General features: G+C 40.1%; 1 protein-coding gene across 1 annotated transcript in view; it reads right to left on the bottom strand.

Annotated features, from left to right (window-relative positions):
* Positions 1–23,830, bottom strand: part of tmtc2b (transmembrane O-mannosyltransferase targeting cadherins 2b) — a 90,571-nt gene that overhangs the window by 20,685 nt on the left and 46,056 nt on the right. The window contains exons 3-6 of the mRNA XM_061772889.1: positions 6,361–7,207; positions 4,372–4,486; positions 2,784–2,869; positions 480–664 (exon numbers count right to left, since the gene is read on the bottom strand). Of these exons, the coding sequence (XP_061628873.1) occupies positions 480–664; positions 2,784–2,869; positions 4,372–4,486; positions 6,361–7,207 (1,233 nt within the window). The remainder of the gene's footprint in view (positions 1–479; positions 665–2,783; positions 2,870–4,371; positions 4,487–6,360; positions 7,208–23,830) is intronic.

A 23,830-nucleotide genomic window follows, 5' to 3' on the forward strand; every position in this document is an offset into this window, starting at 1 on the left:
TATCAGAGTTAAATGCTATTCATGAGCTGGGGGACAACACAGCTGATGTACAATTAGAGTTTGAAAGACACCACTGGATCAATCCAATACACAAAAATGCTTCTTATTATTGGAATCCATTGTGAGTATTTTACCTGCCAGGCACATATGTTATTAAGGTATAAAGACCAATATAAAGAAAGGTCTTTAGAGTTGCTTTGAAGCATTGTTCATATTAGAGCCACTTTATCTTTCAGCAGAATTACTGTATGAAAACATTTGTGGCTTAAAGAGAGGGTAATTGGCCTAGGAACAAATCTATACATTTGGAGGACACGGCAATAAACTACAACCAGAATAATACAACATTGTTAAATGAATGAATACCTCTCGTACCATTCAGAACTTTGTTTAATGCAACTGTGTATTGGCTCACGGTGCACGTGTACCTAATGATATGGTTGTCAGTGTAACCGCGCAAAGCAGTATAAAAACTTCACCTCTTGTTGCCCCTGCTCATGGAGCTGCTTCCCCAAATTGTACAGGCAGCTGGTGACCGAGCTCTTGTGGGCATGGGGGTCCTTCAGGTTCTCGTCCGGGATGTCGGCACAAGTTAGAAAGGTACGCTTGGACTCCTCCAGGCGACCCTGATTCATCAGGATGATGCCTGTGTTCAAGTAGGCCGCTATTTGGGGAAAAAGACAAAAGACAGCACAAAATGTCAACAGTATTATCTAAACTGAATGGTGTAAATACGTTTTCTTACTGCTACATCTACTTCCCAACAAACTCCCCCTACGTTTCAGCATTGTTGAGATAAAACAGTATTAAAATATACATGAATGAATTCCGAAAGCAAAAGACTCTCTTAGGACCTTAACTATAGTTTAGATTCTCCATCAAGGAACACAGTCGTTGCAGTAAAATCCATTCAGCGGCTGAAATAAGTATTTAACACGTCACCATTTTTCGCACTAAATGTACTTCCAAAGGTGCTATTGACCTGAAAATTTCACCAGACGTAGCGAACAACCAAAGCAATTCATACATACAAAGAAAGTAGAACAAATACGCTCAGAAATTAAGACAGGGGAAAAAGATGATATTCATTTGCACTAACAAAGGGATGGATTGCTACACCTTTGGAAGTATACTCAGTGAGAGAAATGGTGAAGAGTTAAATATTTCAGCCGCTGTATGTGTAAAAGTGATTTTAATAAGGGATAATGAAGCTGGCATATAATTTACAAATACAGTATACTTCCGAGAGTTAGGTCCGCATATCCGGCAGTAAGTCGGACTCGTTTCCGGTGAGGGTTGGACTTCGCCAAGGCTGCCCTTTGTCACCGATTCTGTTCATAACCTTTATGGACAGAATTTAAAGGTGCAGCCGAGGCGTAGAGGGGGTCCGGTTTGGTGGCCTCAGTATTGCATCTCTGCTTTTTGCAGATGATGTGGTTCTGTTGGTTTCATCAAGCCGTGATCTCCAAGTCTCACTGGAGCGGTTCGCAGCCGAGTGTGAAGCGGCTGGGATGAGAATCAGCACCTCCAAATCTGAGACCATGGTCCTCGGTCGGAAAAGGGTGGCGTGCCCTCTCCGGGTCGGGGATGAGATCCTGCCCCAAGTGGAGGAGTTCAAGTATCTTGGGGTCTTGTGTCACGAGTGACGGAAGAATGGAACGGGAGATCGACGGGTGGATCGGTGCAGCGTCTGCAGTGATGCGGACTTTGTATCGATCCGTTGTGGTAAAGAAGAAGAGCTGGATGAAGTGGCTGGGGAGAGGGAAGTCTGGGCGTCCCCGCTAGAGCGACCCAACCTCGGATAAGCGGTACAAAATGGATGGATGAGTATGCTTCCTACTTCCTAGAGCAAATCATCTTTGAGAGGTACTTTGATGATGTATGTGTATGTACTTTTCACGGCACTGTCTGTATGTAATGAAACAGTAATCAATATGCAGTTCAAGTGTAATAAGTATGTCGACTGGAAGAAAATCCTATTAAGTCTTGCTGCTCAGGCATTTGGGATACAATAATTGGATTTGGCACGTCAACCTGGAATTGTTACTACGTAACAGATGCATGAATGATCAAACACCCATTTTTATTGATATTCTGCCTGGAAATTTTAACATTTACATGTTGATTGTTGTATCAGTAAGTGAGGCAGCCTTGTGACAGAAGTCAAAAATAGAAACATTTTTGCACAACCTCCATTCTTATTTGGCAGTGAATAATGGAATTAGCTCGAAAAGACAACAACATTCTCCACTTACCTTCAATATGTCTGCTCCTCAGGCTAATTAATTATGTCTGTTATCAGCTAACGGATGAGATAATTGCATACCGAATTGAAATGTTCTCGTCCAATTGGGATCCTGATTAGATCTTTAATTACATCAGGACGGAAAGAACAGGCTTTCTGTTTATCCGTCATTGACCGATGGCTTGAACAATGGGGAGCTCATTTATTCTGGTAAAACTGGGAGTCATTCGTAATCACCACAAAGGGAGCTTGCTGAACACCTTTTGGGAAATCAAATTTCATGAAAACCAGTCAAATTGTGGAGAAAACAAATCCAAAACAAGTCAAGCGCACCACAGCACTTCCTTGAAGAATTAATCATCGATGACATCATGTGTTTGCTTGTTCAATTGAAAACACCAGCTGTAGGCCTGCTGCCCTTACCCTCCTATGCCTCTGGCCTCACATAACCACAGCCTGTGTTCACTGTTGCCTGGACACACTGCAGCCACAACCACAAGAGCTGGAGATTGTCAATACCGGGAGAAGCTGTACTTACAGGCCAGAGTTGGCCGGCTCCCAATTGCCAGCTTATAGTAGTGAAGTGCCTCTGAGAACTTGTTGCTCTCCTGAAGCAGCAAACCACTGCAACGTCAAAACAAACACTTCATTGCAAAAAAAAATAAAAATAAATAAATAATAATAATAATAATAATAAAAAAAAAATAAAAATAAAGTGCAGATTTTTTTTTAAAGGGAAAAAAAACCTGTTATAACAGAATAAGAATACAAGCAGTGAAAGACAAAAACAGAATGTGTGGGTCGTCAGTGGTGTTTTTGATTTCGAAACTAGCATGGTACACATTGGTCAAAGTTGAACTCTCAAAGTGGGAATGAGTACTGTCTTTGTGCTTGCTTTTACTCTCCAAATTGGGTATGGGCATTAGAGAATGTTTCCTTGATCAATTTGGGGAAATTAACAATCAATTAACTGATGAATTGTATTTCTTTTTATATAATTTATAACAGAGGATAATCTCTCTGTGAACATTCTGAACGCTAGGTTCTACGTTAGAAGTTGTCTGGAGCAGATGCTGCCTTGAAGAGTCAGCAATGCATAGCAACAACTGTTGCTTGTCTTACTATAGCTGATGTCATGTTGTTCTTTTTTAGACTGCAAACTGCACTCCCTTTTGACTCACTTACTCCCACCCCAGCTACAGCGTGGCTATTGATCAAATTCAGATTCTCATCCCTAATCTGTATTTTTGCAGTTCCTGCACTTCCTGGTTCACGTAGGATAGGTGTTACAATTTTTTATTCTAGAGCTGGGGGAGCTGTACTGAAGGAGAAAATCCATTCCTCTAACAAAAGCTTAAATTCTGTTTGTCTGTTGGTTGTTTTGTTTTTTTAGCAGGCTATTTTCTTGTTCATGGAGAATAATGAGAAATGTTATGAATTGACAGACTATCATTTGAATTCCTGGGCAAGGGGAATTAGTTACATTACTGCTCCAATAAACATTCCAGGAGAGAGTCTTCATCTGTATATCTCGGAAAAAAACACATAACTCCACAGTAACTGTTTTGTCATTATTGGCTGTGGATGTTCTGTAATTTTCCTCAGGCTTCGAGCACACCACTTACTGTATAACTGTCAGATAAAGTGTGCCACTGGGAATATACTGAGTTAGGAGGACACCTCTAATGGGAAAAGATCAAGAGCTTCTCCATTTGATCGAGCTAACACACGGTAAATTGGTGGAGAGAATATTCGCAAGAGAATTTAACTAGTATTTCATACACCAAGGAATTCACTGAAATGTACTATATAGTTTAGTGTATTTGGCAGGAATCCATCTTTTTTCAGCACATCATGCAGCAATTCCACCATGTTTGGAGAGACAAAGATGTGCAATTTTTTGGGGGGGGGGGGGGGGGGGGGGGTCATTGCAGCAGTGACGCTCATTGTTTGAAATGATTCATTTCCAAATCAATTATTGTGAGAACATACTATATAAAAGACATAATCAACCATGAACATAAATATTGCATAATATATGATAAAGACAGTGTTTTCATTTCGTGAGAAACAAAATAGTGAATGAAAACACGAACACACAAAACAAAAACAAAATGCACACTCACAGGTTATACAGCATGTCAGCCATGTTACTGCGATAATAGAGAGCATTTCTGTACGCCTGCTCTGCCTCCTCCATCTTTCCCTGGCTCTTCAGGACGTTTCCCAGGTTGCCCCACGCTGACAGATCCCAAAGGAGAATGTTAATAGGGACGTGTGTAGCAACATTCGCGATTGACAACTTTCAAATCTCTTTATGAATGGATGCTGCAGGAGAGACAAAGTAAATATTGTTCCTTTTGTTATCCGCAGCCACTCGAAGCTGTGGGGTCGAGTGTTTTTAGGCGGCTAAAAGGATGTTGTTCCGCTGCAGCTGCTCCACAGGGATGAGGGATGACACACTGGGAGAGTTTTGTGCCAGAAACCACCACTCATTACTGAGAGAGTGTGCTTGAAAAGGAGACCACTGCTGAGCCTTTTAACGACTAAACGCATTAGCAGTGAATGTAGGAGTGGCATAAACTCTTATAAGTATTTGAGAGGTTTGATACAGGTCAAATATGAGCAGGAAAGATCATGTGGAACAATTTAAGATGGGCCACATAAATTAGTTTAAACAATAATTAATAGTACGATTGGCAGGTTATTTTATAAAAAAAACGCCACAACCAGGATTCAGTGCCGCATGCCTTTGTGCAAGGTGATAAATGACTAACTTCCAATATCCCCGTGGAATGATTAGTAGAAGCACTTGCAAGCTTCGCTGACTCGTTGCGCCTCTAGTTACATGCTTGTTTAGACAAAGATGAAGCTCTATATGTGTCATTTTAAATTTCTCAATTCAGACAATCGAAAGATTTTCTTTGAGGTTGCATCCCTAGCTAGGATTAACATGAACGCTCCTTCTGCTTTGTTCGGTTGATGGGTGGCCAAAACAAACAGCCTGCCATGCCTCATGCAATATGTGAAAGGGAAATTAGCTAACACAATGTATCCTGCTGTTGCCTCATGAGTCGCAGCCCTGCTCCCCTTTTAAGTGGCCCTGAGAGCAATGATGTGGACAGAAATCTGCGCCTGCTGGCCTTCGATATAAGGGATGTTGAATATTCCTGTTGAATTCAACGTCCCGTTGACGTCAGCAATTACAAACGAGTGCCATAGCAGTGATGCCCTTCCAAGGGAGAGAGGGCATTTTGTGAATGCCGAGTACAAAAAGAACACTAAACTGTATTTTCTTTGAACGCGAGTTATGAAGAATGAGGTAGACCTTGAGAAGATGAGGAATTTCCACCAGTCTCAAAGTTCTGCCAGGGCACTGAGTTCAAATTATAACAACTTCCATATTCTGTGTTGAGGCTTACTGACGAAGAAAAGACATTTTGAAGCAGCTTTACTTTGAATTATTTAGAGCAGGAGCAGCAGACAAAGAGACACTGTGCATGTCATTAAAGAAAAGAAAAGAAAAGAAAAAAAAAACAGAGGAATCTTAATCAGTATGTTTACATGCGCACATTCTTCGAGTATTGACTGTTTGATCTCTCCATTCAATTACAATTGTCCCACCGCTGGATATAATACACTCATTTCATAATGGGCTAAACAAATGTGCCACGGGACAATGTCCTTTGCTCGTGGCTGACTGATATTAAGCTGTGCGGTCAAAGAGAGTCAAACAGGACAGGCAATTTCTAGATGTTCCGCATTTTAAAACAGCTACTGTATGTTTTCCTTCCATGCACTTTTGAGGAGCATTGACTATGAGATGTGTAGCATCAGTTGATTTCCTTGCCACCTCCTGCCTCGATCTTCTCCTATGAATTTAAAGCTGTTCGACTGCTGTGTCAACTCCTGCCGCATTGAGTTCCAATTTAAGGGTGTATACTGTACAGTACATAATAGAGAATAATTGAATTTCAAATCAAAGTCTGGACTTGTTAACCTGATATTTAAAGATCCCACCTTAATTAGCTTAAGGTGTAAAAGATGCTTACATGCAATTGTTTGTTTTTCATTAAAGAATGTTTGGATTGAGCCCATTCTTGAAAGCAACTTACCTTTAGCAGGATTGACAGAAATCCCTGACTTGTAGAGCATCTCTTCATTCCGCCAGTCCCGGTTCCTCAAAACAGTCTTGGCACCAAAAAGCAAAATCACAGCTGCGCTGCAGTAAACCAACAAGGTCCTTGAGGACCTGTTTCTCAGTCGGACATACAGAGACCTCAACCCCACAGCTACCAGCAGGCAAAATCCCATGCTGGGGATGTAGAGTACTCTTTCTGCGATTACAAAGCCCACGTAGAAAAAGAGGTTTGTGGCAGGGAGGAAAGGGATAGCCAAAAGCCCAAGGGAGAACACCACAACATTTTCCGTGGTGGGCAGCGATGTCCTGCTCTCATGGAGCCTTTTGGTACCGTTCTGTACACTATTAATGTAAGTCTTCTTGCAAGAGTTGTTCACATGTTCATGTGCATTATTCTGGTAATTGTGCCCATTGCTGTTCACATTCCTTCCATTCGTAAACACATGAGCTTTACCATTACTGTCCTTGCCCTTAGCTCTTGGCTGCTTCCACACACTGAACCAAAACAGCAGCAGCAATCCCAAATAGAAGATGAGTGTATGAGCGTTCCTCCAATCAGCAAGGCTCTTGATCAAAGGTAGGGTGTCCATCGACCAATCAAAGCTGAGTGTGTTGGGGCAGAGGAGAAGCCAAAAGTTGATGGCAGGCAGGTAGAAAAAGGTCAGTGTCCTGGCGAGGAGGGAGGGGGAGTCTGCTGCTGGGTTGTCAGAGTTCGAGAAGCTTGGGGGCTTGTTACCCATCCAGTATAAGCGGCCGGCCAACAGGGTCGCGCCCCACGCTGCCAGCAGAAATACATTCAGCAGCAGCTGGACGTTATTTCTCTGAAAGAGAAATGACAAAAGCTCAAATACAAACCAAAGCAGCCGTAGGACACAATATGCTGCAAATGTAACACAATGTGTGGTTTCCTGCTTATTAGATTCTTTCTTTCTTTGCTTTTGGACTCTCTATTCACTTTGAAGACTGTGGTTTGGCAGATTCCAAAAAAAAAAAAAAAGGGATGTCTGACCCTTCATCACCTGAACAATGAACTCAACATGATTACAACATGTGAAAATGTGTAATTTGGGCAAGTGAGTTAGAGGACATGAACTTATTGAAAAAGTTTGAATTTTGCTGGTTCTTGAACAAAACCAGTTGTGATCCATCATTTCCTTACCCCCTTGTTCTTAAAAGAAAAAAACATAAGGTGATGACGACCTGGTTAAATAAACCAAGCAACACTTGCACTCAATTCATTCTGGTAATTTTCAGTACATGACCTTGTACATTTTTGCCGATTCCAAATGATTTGAAATAGAACCCAGCCATTTGGAATTTAAAGATGTGAGACTTTTTGAGGAATACAGAAAACAGCTGGAAAGACAGCAGACTAGGAAATTGCATACTTTGATCTTTTGTGTAACTTTCTTCATTTTAAAGCCATACTAAATGCAGCACAGATGCATGTACAGTCTCAGATTACCCTTGAACTTGATGTGAGAGTCCAGTCTCCTGTAGGATATAAACATGCTTCATAAACCTTAAAAAAAATCTCAGCTTTGGGAGATATTGCTTTCATCTCATATCCAAGATCACATAATACATCAGAAAACAAAAGCACATATCTAATGGATGAATCTCTGCTATCTGCTGATCATCACTGCCAATGGAAAGAGGCGGAAACCAAATGAAGCCCACAGGAAATTAATCTAGGAACACGGGAGGAAAATGTATGAATATCTAGGCTACTGTTGAACTGTTGTACTTTCATAGGGTTTGAGACGTCTCAGGTAAAAAAAAAACAAAAAAAAACATTTTTTTGTTCAAATTTTTTTATTGGACAAACAAAATACTTCTGCTGGTTCTTCAACTTGCGGTTATATCAAATACAGTAGATCCAGTCCATTGTCCATGCAGTCAATATTTGTAAACTTTATTAAAAGTACACGAAAATGTACTTTAATAAAACAAGATCCTGATATGGCAACAAATTTCAATATTGAAGGCCATAAAATACATTTCTCTGTAATTTGAGTCACTGTCAAAAACACCGCATGGGAGCCCAAAATAGAAACACACTTTTTCTCTAGAGTATATTTATAGTACAACACCATGAGCATTGGCTTAATTTCCTCATAGTTGGATGGAGAAAAAATGATGAAAAAGAGCTAGTATGAGCACTTTTGTATTCAAGAAGGAGCCCCGAAAAACTGTAGGAAGTGCATTGAAGTGGTCGTTAGGGCCCAGGGGTTAAACTCTGAGCAGACTTTACTGGAGAGACTTGCTGGCTGTTATTAAACCCCAATCATTGCTTCAGGGGGATCCAGAGAGATTTACAAGGCTCTTTTTGAGGCGCTCATGACACTTCTGTGGCCCAGGCAAAAGGTTTTTACGTCCTTATATGATGTAAAACCTGCATACAGTGAGTGGGCTGGAGGTGGAAAGTGTTCAAGTCACCACATTCATATCTGTTGTGACCAGAGGATTAAAAAAACCAGGACATAATAGTACTGTTCTTAATGGAAATGAATATAAAACAGGCTTGTATATTTGTAAAATATGCTTGAAGTGAAAAAATACTCCAAACTCCAAATACAAAGTCCCGTCCAATAAATTTGAGGCTTTTATTTACGTTGCTTTGCATTGCGTATCAAGTATGATCTGCAAAACAAACAGTAATATTAAACATTTAGAAAGTATTGACAACATAGAACATCATTTAATTGCACCCCCACATTACTTTGTCAACTGCTCCAAGATTCTAAGGAAATATTATCGGCTCCTGAATAAACATCCTTCCTAGTATCGCTACGGGAAAATCATCAAAGATTAAATTCAATTGAGAACGTTGTATTTAGCTCTATTTTTCTTGCTACCGAAGGCCTTTCTGTCATGTGTTTTTGGTTTGTAATCTATTATATTACACCCCCGTGAGGTCTGTATTACTCAGAATCAGTTGAGAACTGAAACAATTTAGCCATTGTAAAGTGTGTGAATAAAAGATACTTAGAGATGAACAGAGATGGGTACTAACGTTAGTGCTCCATTTACTCAAGAAAAGTTAATTGTACTTGTCATAGTAGTTTTGATGAAGCATACTTTTTACTTTTACTGGAATATTTATGTTAAGAAGAAACGGTACTTTTACTCCGGTATAATAACCTACATGTCGCTCGCTACTTTCATTTATCAATAATGATGTGCTATTTTTAGACTTTTGTTTTTGACTCCTGCGTCGGGCGCCGTTTGCGCCAATCCACGGTGATTACCACAGTGACGATTGACTCACGTTCACCATTCCAGAAAGTCGCATGTCCGCACACAAAGTCTTCTTTTTAACTTCAAAGTGAGTCGTGACAGCCGCCGGCTCCTCCTGTTTACATTACAGACTACGAAAGACAACAGCTTTAGTGTACTTATGTCACTTCCCAAACTTGGGTACTTTTTCCGCCGTTAATGTGACCTAGAACTTGTACAACTCAACTGATTGATTTATGTATCGTTAAAAAGTTTGAAAATGATTATAATCTTGGTCAAAATTCTCTTACAACACAAAAACCTGGCATTTGAAAAGGGGTGTGTAGACTTTTAATATCCACTGCAACCTTGTTCCTGTTTTTGTAATATGCCTGGTGAGCCTAAAGTATTGTGCTGTTTAACAAGTAGAAACAATATAGTACAAGATATATTTCTTGGCTGAATTTGCCTTAGATTTTATTTGACAAAGATTTTATTTATTATGTTTTAGATTAAGTAATATTGTTCAGCAACATCTGAATTTGCACATTCATATTTTATTTAGTTATTTTTTATTTTATTTGACGTTCACACTCTGATTTAAAAAATTATTCACTAGTTACTCAGTACTTGAGTAGATTTTTCCACTGAGTGCTTTCTCACTTTTACTCAAGTCATTATTTGGAGGACTACTTTTGACTTTTACTAGAGTCATATTATTCCAAACTAACAGTCCTCTTACTTGAATACAAAACTTGGCTACTCTACCCAGCAGTGGAGATGAAGTGCAAAATGGCCTAATTACAGAAGCCTGGCCTTTTTCAATACACGCACTCATTACATTGAAATGTCTGAGTAACAAAATCAATCTCAAAGTCCTTTTCTCAAAGTGCACCCAATCTAATTCATTCGAGCGACGTATTCCCGAGGCCCGCGAACCAATCCATCACACGACAGACGACCTGCAGAAACCAGCCCCTCGGACCGGCTTCCACCTCAGACGGAGCACAGCGAGACGACAAGTGATGTCTGACCTGTCCCGATCCTCTTCATCATCACTGAGATCAATTGTCTTCACGGTCTCTTCCATCGTGCTCCTTTCTCACAATAATAGACTTGTAGCAGAAGGGAAAATGAGCTCAGGGTGTTGCTGACACTCGACTCACAATTCCCCAAGACCACTCAACTGACTAAATCTTTCCAAGTATTTGATGGATGACTCCGCACCCCACGTGTCATTGCTCCTTTACTGCTGGATCAGGTAACCATTCAGCTTGTGGTCCGAGAACCACAAAGCCTCGGTCGATCTATCTATCAATGTTCTTTTCCTCTTATCTATCGTAGCTTGTAACATCAGACAGTAAAGTCATTTAGGTGTAAAATCATGATTGCTTGAAGTCAAGACAAGATAAGAAGAGCCCAAAGGTTTCACATCCGTGCTGTGTTGCGAATTAGCACCATCTGGCTTAGGTTTATAAAAGGTGATACCTGAGAACTGGATCTAAGTAAACTGCCGGCTGCTTTTACAGTCAAAGCTTAAGTGTAACATGCACGCTCACAGACCACAATGTGAGATAATCCTGAATTTTAATGATATCCAGAACAAGTACTGTATAAAAAATGAATGCCTTTACAAAAGTGTTGAGCAGGAGCACCTTTACAAGTAGCACGTTACTGATTTACCTACACTTCTCAGTTGTCACTGTTTTCAACAAATAGCTTTTCAGTAGTGAAGGTACATGTGCGATCACAAAGCGGTAGCATTCACAGAAGCTACATTTTCTCTAAACGATGCATCGCTTCCGTTTTACGTTATTACGTAGCTTGCTGCTGACATCCGCCCTACATGATGTATTAAAAGATGCAATACAAGGTCCCTTGGAGCGGGAGCAACAGTGCACAGCTAGAGAAACTGGCAGCGGAGGGGACAGTGATGCACATCTTGTGGATCCCCATGACCATACCTTAACATATTAACCTATTGACCTTTTGAATCCTTACAGAACAGTTACAGTCCCCCCCCCCAAAAAAATATTGGAACGGCAAGGTCAATTCCTTTGTTTTTGTTGTATACTGAAGACATTTGGGTTTCAGATCCAAAGATGAATTTGAGACAGAAGTTCAGAATGACCTTACGTTACATGTTAAATTTCTCTGGACACAGAAAGATCTTTTCACAAAGACACAGTTATAAACAACAAAGATTCCCCCCTGCTTCTCATTCAAATTCAGAGTCCAATTTATCTGACTGAAACATTATGAATAATAAATCACCAATTGTCGCACTTTATTATGTAGTTAAGATAAACTGCAAAGCGGCTGGAGTTGCAGTGGGATAGACAACCTTATAAAGTCCTTCAAGCTTAGTTTACTCAAAATCAAGAGCATGACTTTTGGACCACATGGTGGGAGGAGTGACGACAGGGTCAAACAACACAAGAGGACCTGGCCGACATTGTTTTTGATCAAAGCTTTTAACCTGTGTTAACCCATCAGGAATCCCACAAATCAGCGGTTTGGGAGGCCGATCGACTGAGCTCAAAGACTCAAGAAAGATCTCGGTCTCAGATAGCAAAATGGAATTTTTGGTTGCTTAAGCATAAATTATATTTATCATATCTAAAAGGTAAAAATGCACGATGTAGACAGCACTTATGGTGACACTGCAAAATTGGTACAAATAGGTTGAACATTTTTGTATTTAATATGACAATATTATTGTAACATTTAAGTATCACAGACCTACTGAATCCATTCAATAAAATCAAATAGTTTGGGAAGAAGAATGGATTCAAGACATCAAATTACTGTTTAGGATCTTGTAAAAACATGTCAGCTCATACTGCGGCACAGATTTTGATTAACCATAATGATTGAAGCAGCACAGCATCCAGTTCTTATGAAAGATTCCCTCAAGATTCCCACTTGCCTTTCTTGGCCCAACTTCAACTCAACCTCTTCAAACATTCTTCTATATGATTGACCCAATCACATTACAAACATGTCTCATTCTCAAGATAGCCCTGGTTAAGAGGTCCATACGGGTTTTATTCTCCTTAGGCTACAATCACAGAACATTTATTTTTCCATCAAATTTAATCAGGGTAAGCCTAAGAAAACCTGGGACTTCACCGCATCAATTTTGAAATGTTGTTTTGAAATTCAAACTGACACTCTACAATGGGACTGGCTGCAATGGAACGCCAAAGCTAATAATTAAAGTGTGCGCACTGTACAGGCCAACTAAGAGCCACGACTTGCCGTACGATTGGGTAGGTACCGTTTCATTTAAGTTCAATAGTAAGGCGGAAGAGTGCATTTCGAAGTGCCCACTGTAAAACAAATCAGGAAGATATAAAACGGACCCACAACGCTAATAACAAAGCAACACAATTGTCTTATCAAGGCTCGACCGTTTGAGAAAAACTATTATTTTCTTACGACAAACAGAAATCATCCATCCATCCTTTTTTCCGTCCCGCTTATCTTCACGAGGGTCGCGGGTGTGCTGGAGCCTATCCCAGCTATCTTTGGGCGAGAGGCGGGGTACACTGAACTGATCGCCAGCCAGTAGCAGGGCACATATGAACACACAACCATTCACACTCGCATTCACACTTATGGGCAATAGAGAGTCTTCAAGTAAGTGTGCTTTTGGGACGCGAGAGGAAACCCACACAGGCACGGGGAGAACATCCAAACTCCACACAGGCAAAGCCGGTTTTGAACCCGGGTCCTCAGAACTGTGCGGCAGATGTGCTAACCAGTCGTCTACCGTGCCGCAAACACAAATCCTGAATCTTTGAAAAAAAAAAGATGCTTATTGCGTTTGTTCTTCAGACAAACACACACACACACACACACACACTGTATATGACGTTGCTTTGCATTGTGGGCCTACAATGTCCAATGCCGTGCATTTCATTGTTCCTACATGTATGCATGCATTTCGGACGAGTGATGTCTTGTTTTCAAATACGTCTCAGCCTAATGAATTTCAGACACACACATGCTTCACAAAAACAATGTGTTTAGTGTTGCTCCAGTCAAATGTAATCAGTTTCTATACAATTTGGGGAGACACCAACTTGCTCCCAAACACATACAACAAAAGACCACACAAAAAGCAAAGCACCACACTGAAAGAATGTGCTGAACTTGCGCTACAAAATTAAACATGGGTTAAATTGCATTTTTTGTTGAGAAACAGACCAATGCGTATTCGACAGGTCATGAATTGAATGTAGTCTGGCATGTGATTTAATGTAAAAATACCTGCACAATTACAGTTACAGTACACAAAAATGACACTTAATATAAACTGTCATCATGATTTAAAAGCAGTCAAGAGTATTGAACAAAAGAACACAATGACATTACAAAAAAAAAACAATAGCTACTCTTAGTACTCTTAACATTTTAATATGCTGTTATTGAGTTCAAACCCGCAGTAATGTCTTCAAAAATAAGCAGACTGTTCACGATTTCTGTTCTCTCTGTTCCCATATTTATTTGTCCTGTGAGAGCCATGAAGACATAACAGCTGCAAATCAGCTGCGATAGGATGCTGATGTAAGGGAGTGTTTCTGAGAAGTGTTTTATCTTAATGGCTACACTCTGACTGACTTCCATGATAAATCGAGGACTTTATAGAACCAAAAGCAAACAGAATGCATCGACACTGCGCCCTGTGAGGATAATGAATGTACACGGTTTGTATTTATGCTTCCAAGAGGCTTTGTTGCCACGTTCCAAACAACATTTTGCTCTTTCCGTGCACGGTTTCACATCATTACTAAGCTTTTGGGAGATGAGGTCAGTTACATTGCAAGTTTTAGTGAGCATCTAAGCTCCTTCAGAACATGCACCAAGCAGCCCGACGAGGCCAGGCAGACAGATTATAGGGGGATGTCAGATTCTGCATAAATAAAATTACTCTCTTGTTTCATGTCATGGTTAACCACTGTATCTCAGTAACACCATGACATTTGTTGTTGATTACGATGACCAGCAACACGCATGAGCTTCATCATGAAACCATTATAAGATCATCAAATTTGCCAAAGGCCCATTGAAGTACAATAATTTGTAGTTCTCAGTCTAAGATGGTGAATCAATGGTGGCCAAAAACAAACAAACATAAAGCTCATTGACGACACAAAAACAGTCTCGAAGATCAAGCAAGAGATGATAACTGTTTCAAATTGTGGTAGGAGAGCTCTTTGAGAACCGACACAGTTCCATGCCACCCTGGCAACACACCGAGGCATGACTTGGCAACTTCTGCACCGGTTAGGCCGCAGAGTACCACGCAATCTGCAGATTGGAAGAACTCCCAGATGTACTGGCACCATGATTTGTTATGTCTCCTCTTGGTGTTACTCCTTTTTAGTGAGGGGGGCTCCCTTTTGTGTCTGGCCATGGAATAGAATCCAGATATTGTGTGTATTCTTTACATAGCAATTTGCTACAGGAGAACAATACAATGTTTTATTAATTAAGAACTACTTGTGCTGTGAAGTGCTTGCAGGACAGCTGTACAATATTTGATCAAGCTTTGTGTGGCTTTATTGTCATTTAGTGACTGCGGTGTTTGTGTGGATGTATGGAATTCTACTTAAAGGGGCTCGAAGCAGATATCCGTGTTTTGTTTCTAAATATATAAAATATGTTTGAAGGTATGGACTGAAAACATATGCAAAGACTTATAGCAGTATACTGCTGAATTGTTGCGATATACAGTGGTTACGGAAAGTATTGAGACCTCCTTAAAATTTGTACACTTTGTCATATTGCAGCCATTTGCTGAAAAATGAAAAACTGAAATATTGAATATTGTTATTATAACTCGGTTTTTACAGAGTATTCAATTTGTGGATGGTTGTTCATCTGTTAATAACTTAGTACATTTAAAAAAATATATTATTTTTTTTTTATTAAACAATACTTATTGGGATCTTTTTTTTTTTTTTTTAAATCTCACCCTTGACAAATGCCCCATATAAAAAAAATAAAAACTGAAATTAATAAAAACTCAACCAAAATGAAGTGTATTTGAAAAACTAAAAACTAAATAAGAACCTACAAACCTGCTCTAAAAACGAACCGAATTTGAAAAATAAAGTCAAAACTAAATAAAAACAACAGCGGCCAATTCTGGAACTAACAGACTTCTTGCGAACCATGGATTCGTTGAACTTGAATTCTCTCACGGCTGCTCGGGGGTCCTTACCCAAACCGATGTTGGTTTGCACAATGCACACCCCGGAAATGCTCCCAGTCAGTAAAGCGGTCAAATAAATAAATAAATAAATAATTTTTAAAAATTAAAAAACACCCCTGCGTGGTATCCCTACTGGGGGTGTGGCTTTAGCGTCCTTCCCCTGTCCTCAGCCACGTCCACTTTTCCTCTGTGTAAGCAGCGTGTCGGCAGGAAATGCTAAAAAAAACCAAAAAAAAAAACCAAACAAACAAAAAAGTCTTGCAGAGCGCTCATCACACAACAACATTTATAGATGTTGGAACTCGGTGCACACATAGGGCGCGCCGCATTATAAGCTGCCCCGTCCATTTGGGAGAAAATGTAAGACTTTTAAGTGCGCCTTATGGTCGCGAAAATACGGTACTTGTAGGCATAGGACATTGTATTGCATGTCCTTGCATATCACAGCGAGTAAATCTTGTTTCGCTGCTGACAGCCCTTCGATGTTCGCAGACAAACAGTCAGTACCATTCTTGCAGGAGACCGCAGTTTTTGACACAGATCTCTGCTTCGGTCTCTGGGCATGGTGTTAGTTGCATAAAAGACAACCTCGGAGCTTCAGAAAACATATTTTCACAAGATCAAAGGTTGATCTCACACACACAGACACACAAACACACACGTGCATGCACATACACACAGACACACACAAACGCACGCACACACACACACACACACCTTCAGCCAGGCGAATACACAAAAAAATTCCTTCCCCTTCAAAATTCACTCCCTATTGTGGAGGAGGATTCTTTCCACTACTTATGTGTAGACGAGCCCTGTGTGGTTTTGTTTTACCGCTGTGATAATCAGTCCAATGTGTACAATAAAGACATGAGCACTTGGTGAAGGCCAGCGATCGTGTCCACACATTCAAATTAATGTTCGCTGACAAAAAGTGGAACTGAGCAACTAAGAACAAATGGCAGAAAGGACTGTGAGAATGAGCTTATATTGCTTGCATTTAATGCAAGGGTTATAATATTTCTGTATTGGAAATGTCGATAAAACAGACTACACTGATCTATTATACAAGTGGTTGGGAGGAAAGGTTTATGGATATGAGGCCTGCTGTCATTTGAAGGTAGGAAGTAAGGTGGAAACGCTCTAATGGTTCTACAGCCTAGATCTGAGCCACCAAATATCGTCATTTGAATTTTTGAATTTGCAAAGTAAGATCTGCACTGATGAGCCCTGTGGCCATCCAAACAATACATTAGTGTGTAGTGGTTGTTATGTGTACAACAAGAGCACTATCTGTTCTTGTAAAAATGCGGACAAGGTCATTCACATGCAGGATGGTGACTCAATCATACTGGATCACTTCTGGAATTGAATTTGTCAGTCAAACCATCCGGTCTTGGCAGAAGTGTTCTCGTTGCGGCCCTGTTGAAACTAACTGTACCAAAACCATATACGCAAAGGATCTCAGCGAACAATGTTCGCCAAAGCAACTAACACCGTGCACGTGGACCGAAGCAGCCGTCGTCGTCAAAAACTGCGGTCTCCTGCAAGAACGGCACTGACTGTTTTGTCTGCGAACATTGAAGGGCTGTCAGCAGCGAAACAAACCTTACTCGCTGTGATATGCAAGGACATGCAATGCGATGTCCTATGCCTACAAGAGACGCATCGCTGCAGTGAAAACAATCGCCCTGCGATACACGGAATGACTATGGCAATTGAAAGACCACATCGTCAATGTCCCATCTTCGTCAAAACTGACACAATCATAGAAGCTACAGATAAAACGGAGACAACCAACATTGAAATTATTTCAGTTGAGTTCAGAAGAGCAATGATCGCCTCAGTGTATAAACCACCAGATGTAGACTTCACCTTTAGAGATCCATAAGAAGGCGCAGGTCATAATGAGAGAAACGCTCAATGACTTCCTCTCAGGATTAACAACCTACTACTTAGAGAACCATCTACGTGCCAGTCCAGCAGAAACACAAGTATGTGCTTTCCACCTGAAGAACAAGGAAGCTAAGTGCCAACTGAAAGTCTCTTGGTGTGGAAACCCACTGTCACGCTCCGAGCACCATGTCTACTTTGGAGTCACACTTGATAGATGCCTCAAATTCAAAATCCACATCATGAAGACAAAGGCTAAAGTGAGTACGCACAACAACATCCTGCACAAACTCACCAACGCCAGATGAGGTGCATGTCTCAAGACACTACGTGTCACAACCCTTCCGTGTAGCATCTTTACTACAGAATATGTCTGCCCAGCGTGGGAGAGAGCTAGCCACGCAAAAAACTGGACCCTGCTCTGAAAGAGAGATGCAGATGCATCCCGAAGTGTCAAAATTACACTAACACTAACAATCGGTACATCCTGGCAGCTATTGCCCCTCCAGACATAAGAAGAGCAGAGGCCAGCAGGGGAGAACGGTGCAGGCAAGCCACAGTTGTGAGAGTCAACAATGCAGATAAGACCACTGCTGGGAAGTGCAGAGGCCCTTTCCAGCAGCATTCACAATGGGAACTTCTGCTGTGCTGCTCCAGCACCGCAGCACAGCAGCAACTTAATGAGGTAGCTGCACCGCTCAGCTGCTCAAGTCTTAACACGACTGGATGATATTCAGTAATGCAGTCAATACAATATCAGGATAGCTCGCTATTGATTTCACTTCCCATGATTTAGAAGAGACAACTTTCTGGTCAGAATCCTCACAATTTAATCAACTTGTCAATCACAACAAATCTTAAAGGAAATTTATTGACCATGAGCGCTTGCTTGTTTCTATTGTGATCCCTGACATCTGGAGAGAATTAAACAATGAACTTGTCAAAATTACACAAGAGTGCTGTAAATCAGTCTCAAAAAGTATATTTATCCTAAAAATTTAATTCAACATATCGCTGAATGGACCCAATGTCTTCCAAAGGACCATGTTCGTCAATCACATAAAACAAAATGAACAAATGAACCAAAACATCGCTGAGACGTATCCAGAAAGAACACAGTGCGTGCAGCCTTACACTTTTACAAACTGGTAGTTTTAAGTATATTGCTGCCAAGGCTAGATGATTTACAAAGCAAGACAATAAATAGGGGCAACTGAAGCAGAGCGATCCAAATTTTGCAAATTGACCGTGCTGAGTGCGGGCCAACAAACAAACGTTAAGATACGTGTTAAGATGTTTGTAAAGGTTCATCCAGGTCATTAAGTAGTCCGCAATGGGGTAATTGAGGCACCTGGACTTGTTGTTTGTTGAATACATTTTACCTTTAACAATAGGGGACCCCCACCCCCATGGGACACACCCACCAAGGCAAAAATAGGCAGATTCTCCACCTAAAAAATTTTGAGCTGAAGAAGCTTTTTGGAATAAAAGGTGAAACAGCCTCAAGTCCCGTTGCCTTGATTCAACCTTTGCGTATTAGAGTTCGGATACATTTAACATTGATGTGTGTCTCAATTATACTAAAAATAATTACACTAAGTGCTTCACTGTTTATATGGAAGTCAATTATCCCCTGTGGAAGATTAAAGGTCTAATGGAAAAACAAAAACAAGACAAGCAGTGGATTAGTGCTGTTGGACATTGGCGATGTGGGATGTTCCATTCTGTGACTGAGGTCTTACATAACCTGATGTTATTGATTCTCAGCCAGGCTCACTTAAAAAAAAAAAAAAAAAGACCACAGCTGCAACAATGTGAAGTTTTTTAAAAATATTTCACTCTTTTGTTTTCTATTTTTACCTTCTCTTTGAACTGGCAAAGTGGAGTGCATTGGCAAGCTCAAGTCCCTTTCCACTGAAGAGGTTCCACTTGCTGCAGAGCTATGACATGCAAAGGTCCAAAGAGGCGTTTTATACACTGCCAGTGGAAATAATTCAGAATGAACTCATTGGAAAGAGACTCACTTCCATATCCATTCAGTACACTTTGGTTTTTCCATTTATGAGTTTCCATTATGCACGCCATCTTGCTCTCACAAACAGAAGCAGTGGAGTGTATCTCCATGGAGGAAGCAGGTGGCTGAGGGCAGGGGTCGCTTGCTGAGCCCAATCTATCACACTGGTAGAAGCCAGTAGAGCACGAAAGAGCATCTGCGGAGCCTCAGGTAAGAAAAGTGTATAATGCCTGTGTGGGCTGTATTTCCAATTTCCTCATCCAAAACTGTGTATACTGTAACATTATGTAGCGATTTCATAGTTTGTATACATGTAACTTTATATTTGTTTCCTATTTGCTTCTCCTGTTTCTGTCATTTGTAAAGAGCATAGACCTTAATATGCTCTTTATTAACACGTCTAATTCTTGTGTAATTTTACCTACGATTTTACCTTTTTTTTTTTTTTTTTTTTTACAGTATATACTGTATAGTTTTCAACAGGGGTCAAACTTGGGAATCCAAGATGAACAAATACAGTGCCGTGAAAAAGTAATGACCCCCTAAACCTAATAACTGGTTGGGCGAGCCTCAGCAGCAACAACTTCACATCGATGTGAAGATATAGTATTTTGGCCCACTTTTCCTCGCAGGATTGTTTGAAGTCAGCAAAAACGGAGGGTTTCCGAGCATGAACAGCCTTATTAAGGTCATGCCACTGCATTTCAATCGTATTCAAGTTTGAACTTTGACTAGGCCACTCCAAAACCTTCATTTTGTTTTTTTTAAGCCATTCAGAAGTTGACTTGCTGGTGTGTTTTGGATCGTTAAACCTTCTGCAGAACCCATGTTCACGTCAGCTTGAGGTCACAAACTGATGGCTGAAAAGAGGAGAGTTCATGGGTCCATCAATCGCAGCAAGTCGTCCAGGTCTTGAAGGAGAAAAGCAACCCACCAAGACCATCACACTACCACCACCATGTTGGACTGTTGGTATGATGTTCTTTTTCTGAAATGCTGTGCTACATTTACGCCAGATGTATGGAGACACATAGCTTTTAAAAATCTCAACATTCATCTCGTCAGTCCAAATAATATTCTCCCCAAAGTCTTGGGAATCATTCAGACATTTTTTTTTTTTTTTTTTTGCAAACGTAAGATGAGCCTTTACTGTATGTTCATTTTGGTCAGCAGTGGTTTTCGCCTTGGAACTCTGCCATGGATGCTATTTTTGCCCAGTCTCGTCCTTATTGTTGCGTCATGAACACTGACCTTAACTGAGGCAAGGCAGGCCTGCAGTTCTTTAGAAGTTGTCCTGAGTTCCTTTGTGGCCTCCTGGATGAGTCAGTCCTGTTCTCTTGGGGTAATCTTTGTAGGCCAGCCACTCCCGGGAAGGTTTACCACTGTTCCGTTTTCTCCATGTGAGGATAACAGCTCTGCCTATGTTTCGCTGGAATCCTAAAGCTTTAGAAATGGCTTTTGTAACTCTTTCCAGACTGATAGATGTCAATGACTTTATTTTCCAACTGTTCTGGAATTTCTTTGCCTAGTGTAACTTTGTTGCAGCTTTTTTAGATCTTTTGTCTGTCTTGATTTTGCTTATGTGATTGGTTGATTGAACAGGTCTGGAGGTAATCAGGCTTGGGTGTGATCAGTGAAAATTAACCAAAGATTTTGATGAGCCACAATTAATTCATGATTTAACAAGGGGGCTAATTACTTTTTCACATAGGACGAGGTAACTGAATATTTTTTTTTGCTCTAATAAATGAAATCACCATTGAAAAACAGCATTTTAAGTTCACTTTGGTTATATTTGTCTGATATTTACATTATATTACATTACATTCACAGGTTGTTTTTCCATTGTGTAAATGGGTACTATAGTAAATGGTAACTGTATTATTGTCATATACAATGAAACAAACTATTCCAGGATACTCGCTCACCATGGATTGTGATTTATTTATTTATTTATTTATTTTTTTTACAAATAATCTGCAAAGTCAAACTAATACCACCATAAAAACCATAAGCAGTTCATAAATATACATACATACCATGTTAACTGTAATACAAGTGTAAATCGAAGTTAACCACTCTTAGAAAAAAGTAAAAACAAATATACCATTTACTACATTCACTTTACCAAGTGACAAAGGTTAAGCAGTGTCATAGAGCGCCTCAAAAATGCTTTTTTTAAAAAAATGTTTTTATTTTTTTTTACATTAAATGTTATAGGAGCGTAAAAGGAAGTTAACCACTTTTATTAGTAAAACCTAACTTTTATTAGTAAAAAATTTAAAATATGTGAGTCTGGTTATATTACATAACTTCCAGTGTTTTTCTTCTCATCTCATAACACCCCTTGTTGAGGCTGGTCCTTGTAATACATCTGAATAATCCGCAAAGCCAAATAAAAAGCAAAACACACACACAATGTTAATCCTTTGATACACACTCAATTCTCATGAGGAGCAATTCGTTTTTTTTGGTGGACTGTCATGTATGACAGCATTTCAAACTCCAACCGTCTTTGCACTTTAAAGGCATATTTTCCTCAAAATGTTGGACTCTGATCCACCAATTTACCGGGAAGCCAGTGTGGAAGTGACTACAATCTCTCACAGTCCAGGTAACCTCTCTCTTACCAATCAGAGAAATAACACACGACACACACACATACACACACACACACACACACACACACACACCTCAAGCAGTGACCTTGTACAAACAGCCAAAGTGTGAACAGAAAATGCGATGTGTGAAAAGATAAAGCATGTCAGCTTGACATTCACCGAAGGCCAGTTGGGCCTGGGCCCAGATTTAGAATTTTTTTTTTTTTTGGAGTCTGGGTCGGCAGACAAACAAAAGTGTCCTCAGACCAACCTTTTCACTTTCTATGATGATAAATATCAGTTGTATTAATAGATTTTTCTGCTGATATTACATCACCAATACCATTGTTACACTTTGAAAACATCAGATTTCATATATATTTTCAAAGAGTTCTCATCATAGTTCATCACAGGAATTACATCCCCTCAGACACGTACTGTGCCTCACCAGATTTACAGAAGTACAGGACGAGGAAAAAAAATAAAAAATCAACGCAAATTTGCCTCTGTGATTGAATTTGAGGCTGCAACTTATCAGAAATAAAAGACTAAAATTGTAGCAATGCCATCCATCCATTTTCTGTACCGCTTTTCCTCACTAGGGTCGCGGGCGTGCTGAAGCCTATCCCAGCTATCTTCGGGCGAGAGGCGGGGTACACCCTGAACTAGTCGCCAGCCAATCGCAATGTTTACACATAATTATATGCCCAAATAATTTGTATTATATTGCCCTTTCTGTATCGTTCCAGCAACCAAATACAGAATATTCCATGATGCAATGGCAAGAACATAGTATGATCTCAGTCAAAACTATCCCTCCCGCCATTTGGAACACATTTTGAATGAGCCTACAAACTAAGGAAATAGTTGAGTAAATGCAATGTTTTCCATATAAATTTTGGACTAACACCCACTACGGACCACTCAGATGCTATAAAGTCTCAGCCTGGGAGCAACTCATCACATGTCGAAGCTTTAAACAAGCGCACGAGCACCTCAGCCTGGTTTAATGAAATGTTGAGACAACACATGTTGAGCAGACAAACCAACGCAAGCTGAAGCCGCACACAGGCAACAGCAAGACTTCTTGCTCTACATCACAAGACCAAATTAGCGATGACAATTATGTTGTACACCTTCGACTTTCAGGGATAAGATATTTATTAGGTTTTACTTTACATTTGGGATGAGCTTTTAACTAACCATTAGTCACCCTTTTTTTTTTTTTTTAAGAATACATAAATTAAATAAAATTCCCTTTCCCTTGATTTTGGGAAAATGAACAATCATTTAAGGCAGTGGTTCTCAAACTTTTTATACCCAGTACCATTTTAAAATATATTTACCTATCCAAGTACCACCATCAAGACCAACATTAAAACACTCTAGCGTAGTTGGCCCAAATGTTCATCAAAACACGGCAGGTTTTATTCCTCAAATGTCTATTTTATATTTTTGTTAGCGACTGTTCAGTTTGAACATTAACACTGTGCTT

Source organism: Phyllopteryx taeniolatus, chromosome 5 (genome assembly GCF_024500385.1).
Source record: "Phyllopteryx taeniolatus isolate TA_2022b chromosome 5, UOR_Ptae_1.2, whole genome shotgun sequence".
Classification (NCBI taxonomy): Eukaryota; Metazoa; Chordata; class Actinopteri; order Syngnathiformes; family Syngnathidae; genus Phyllopteryx; species Phyllopteryx taeniolatus.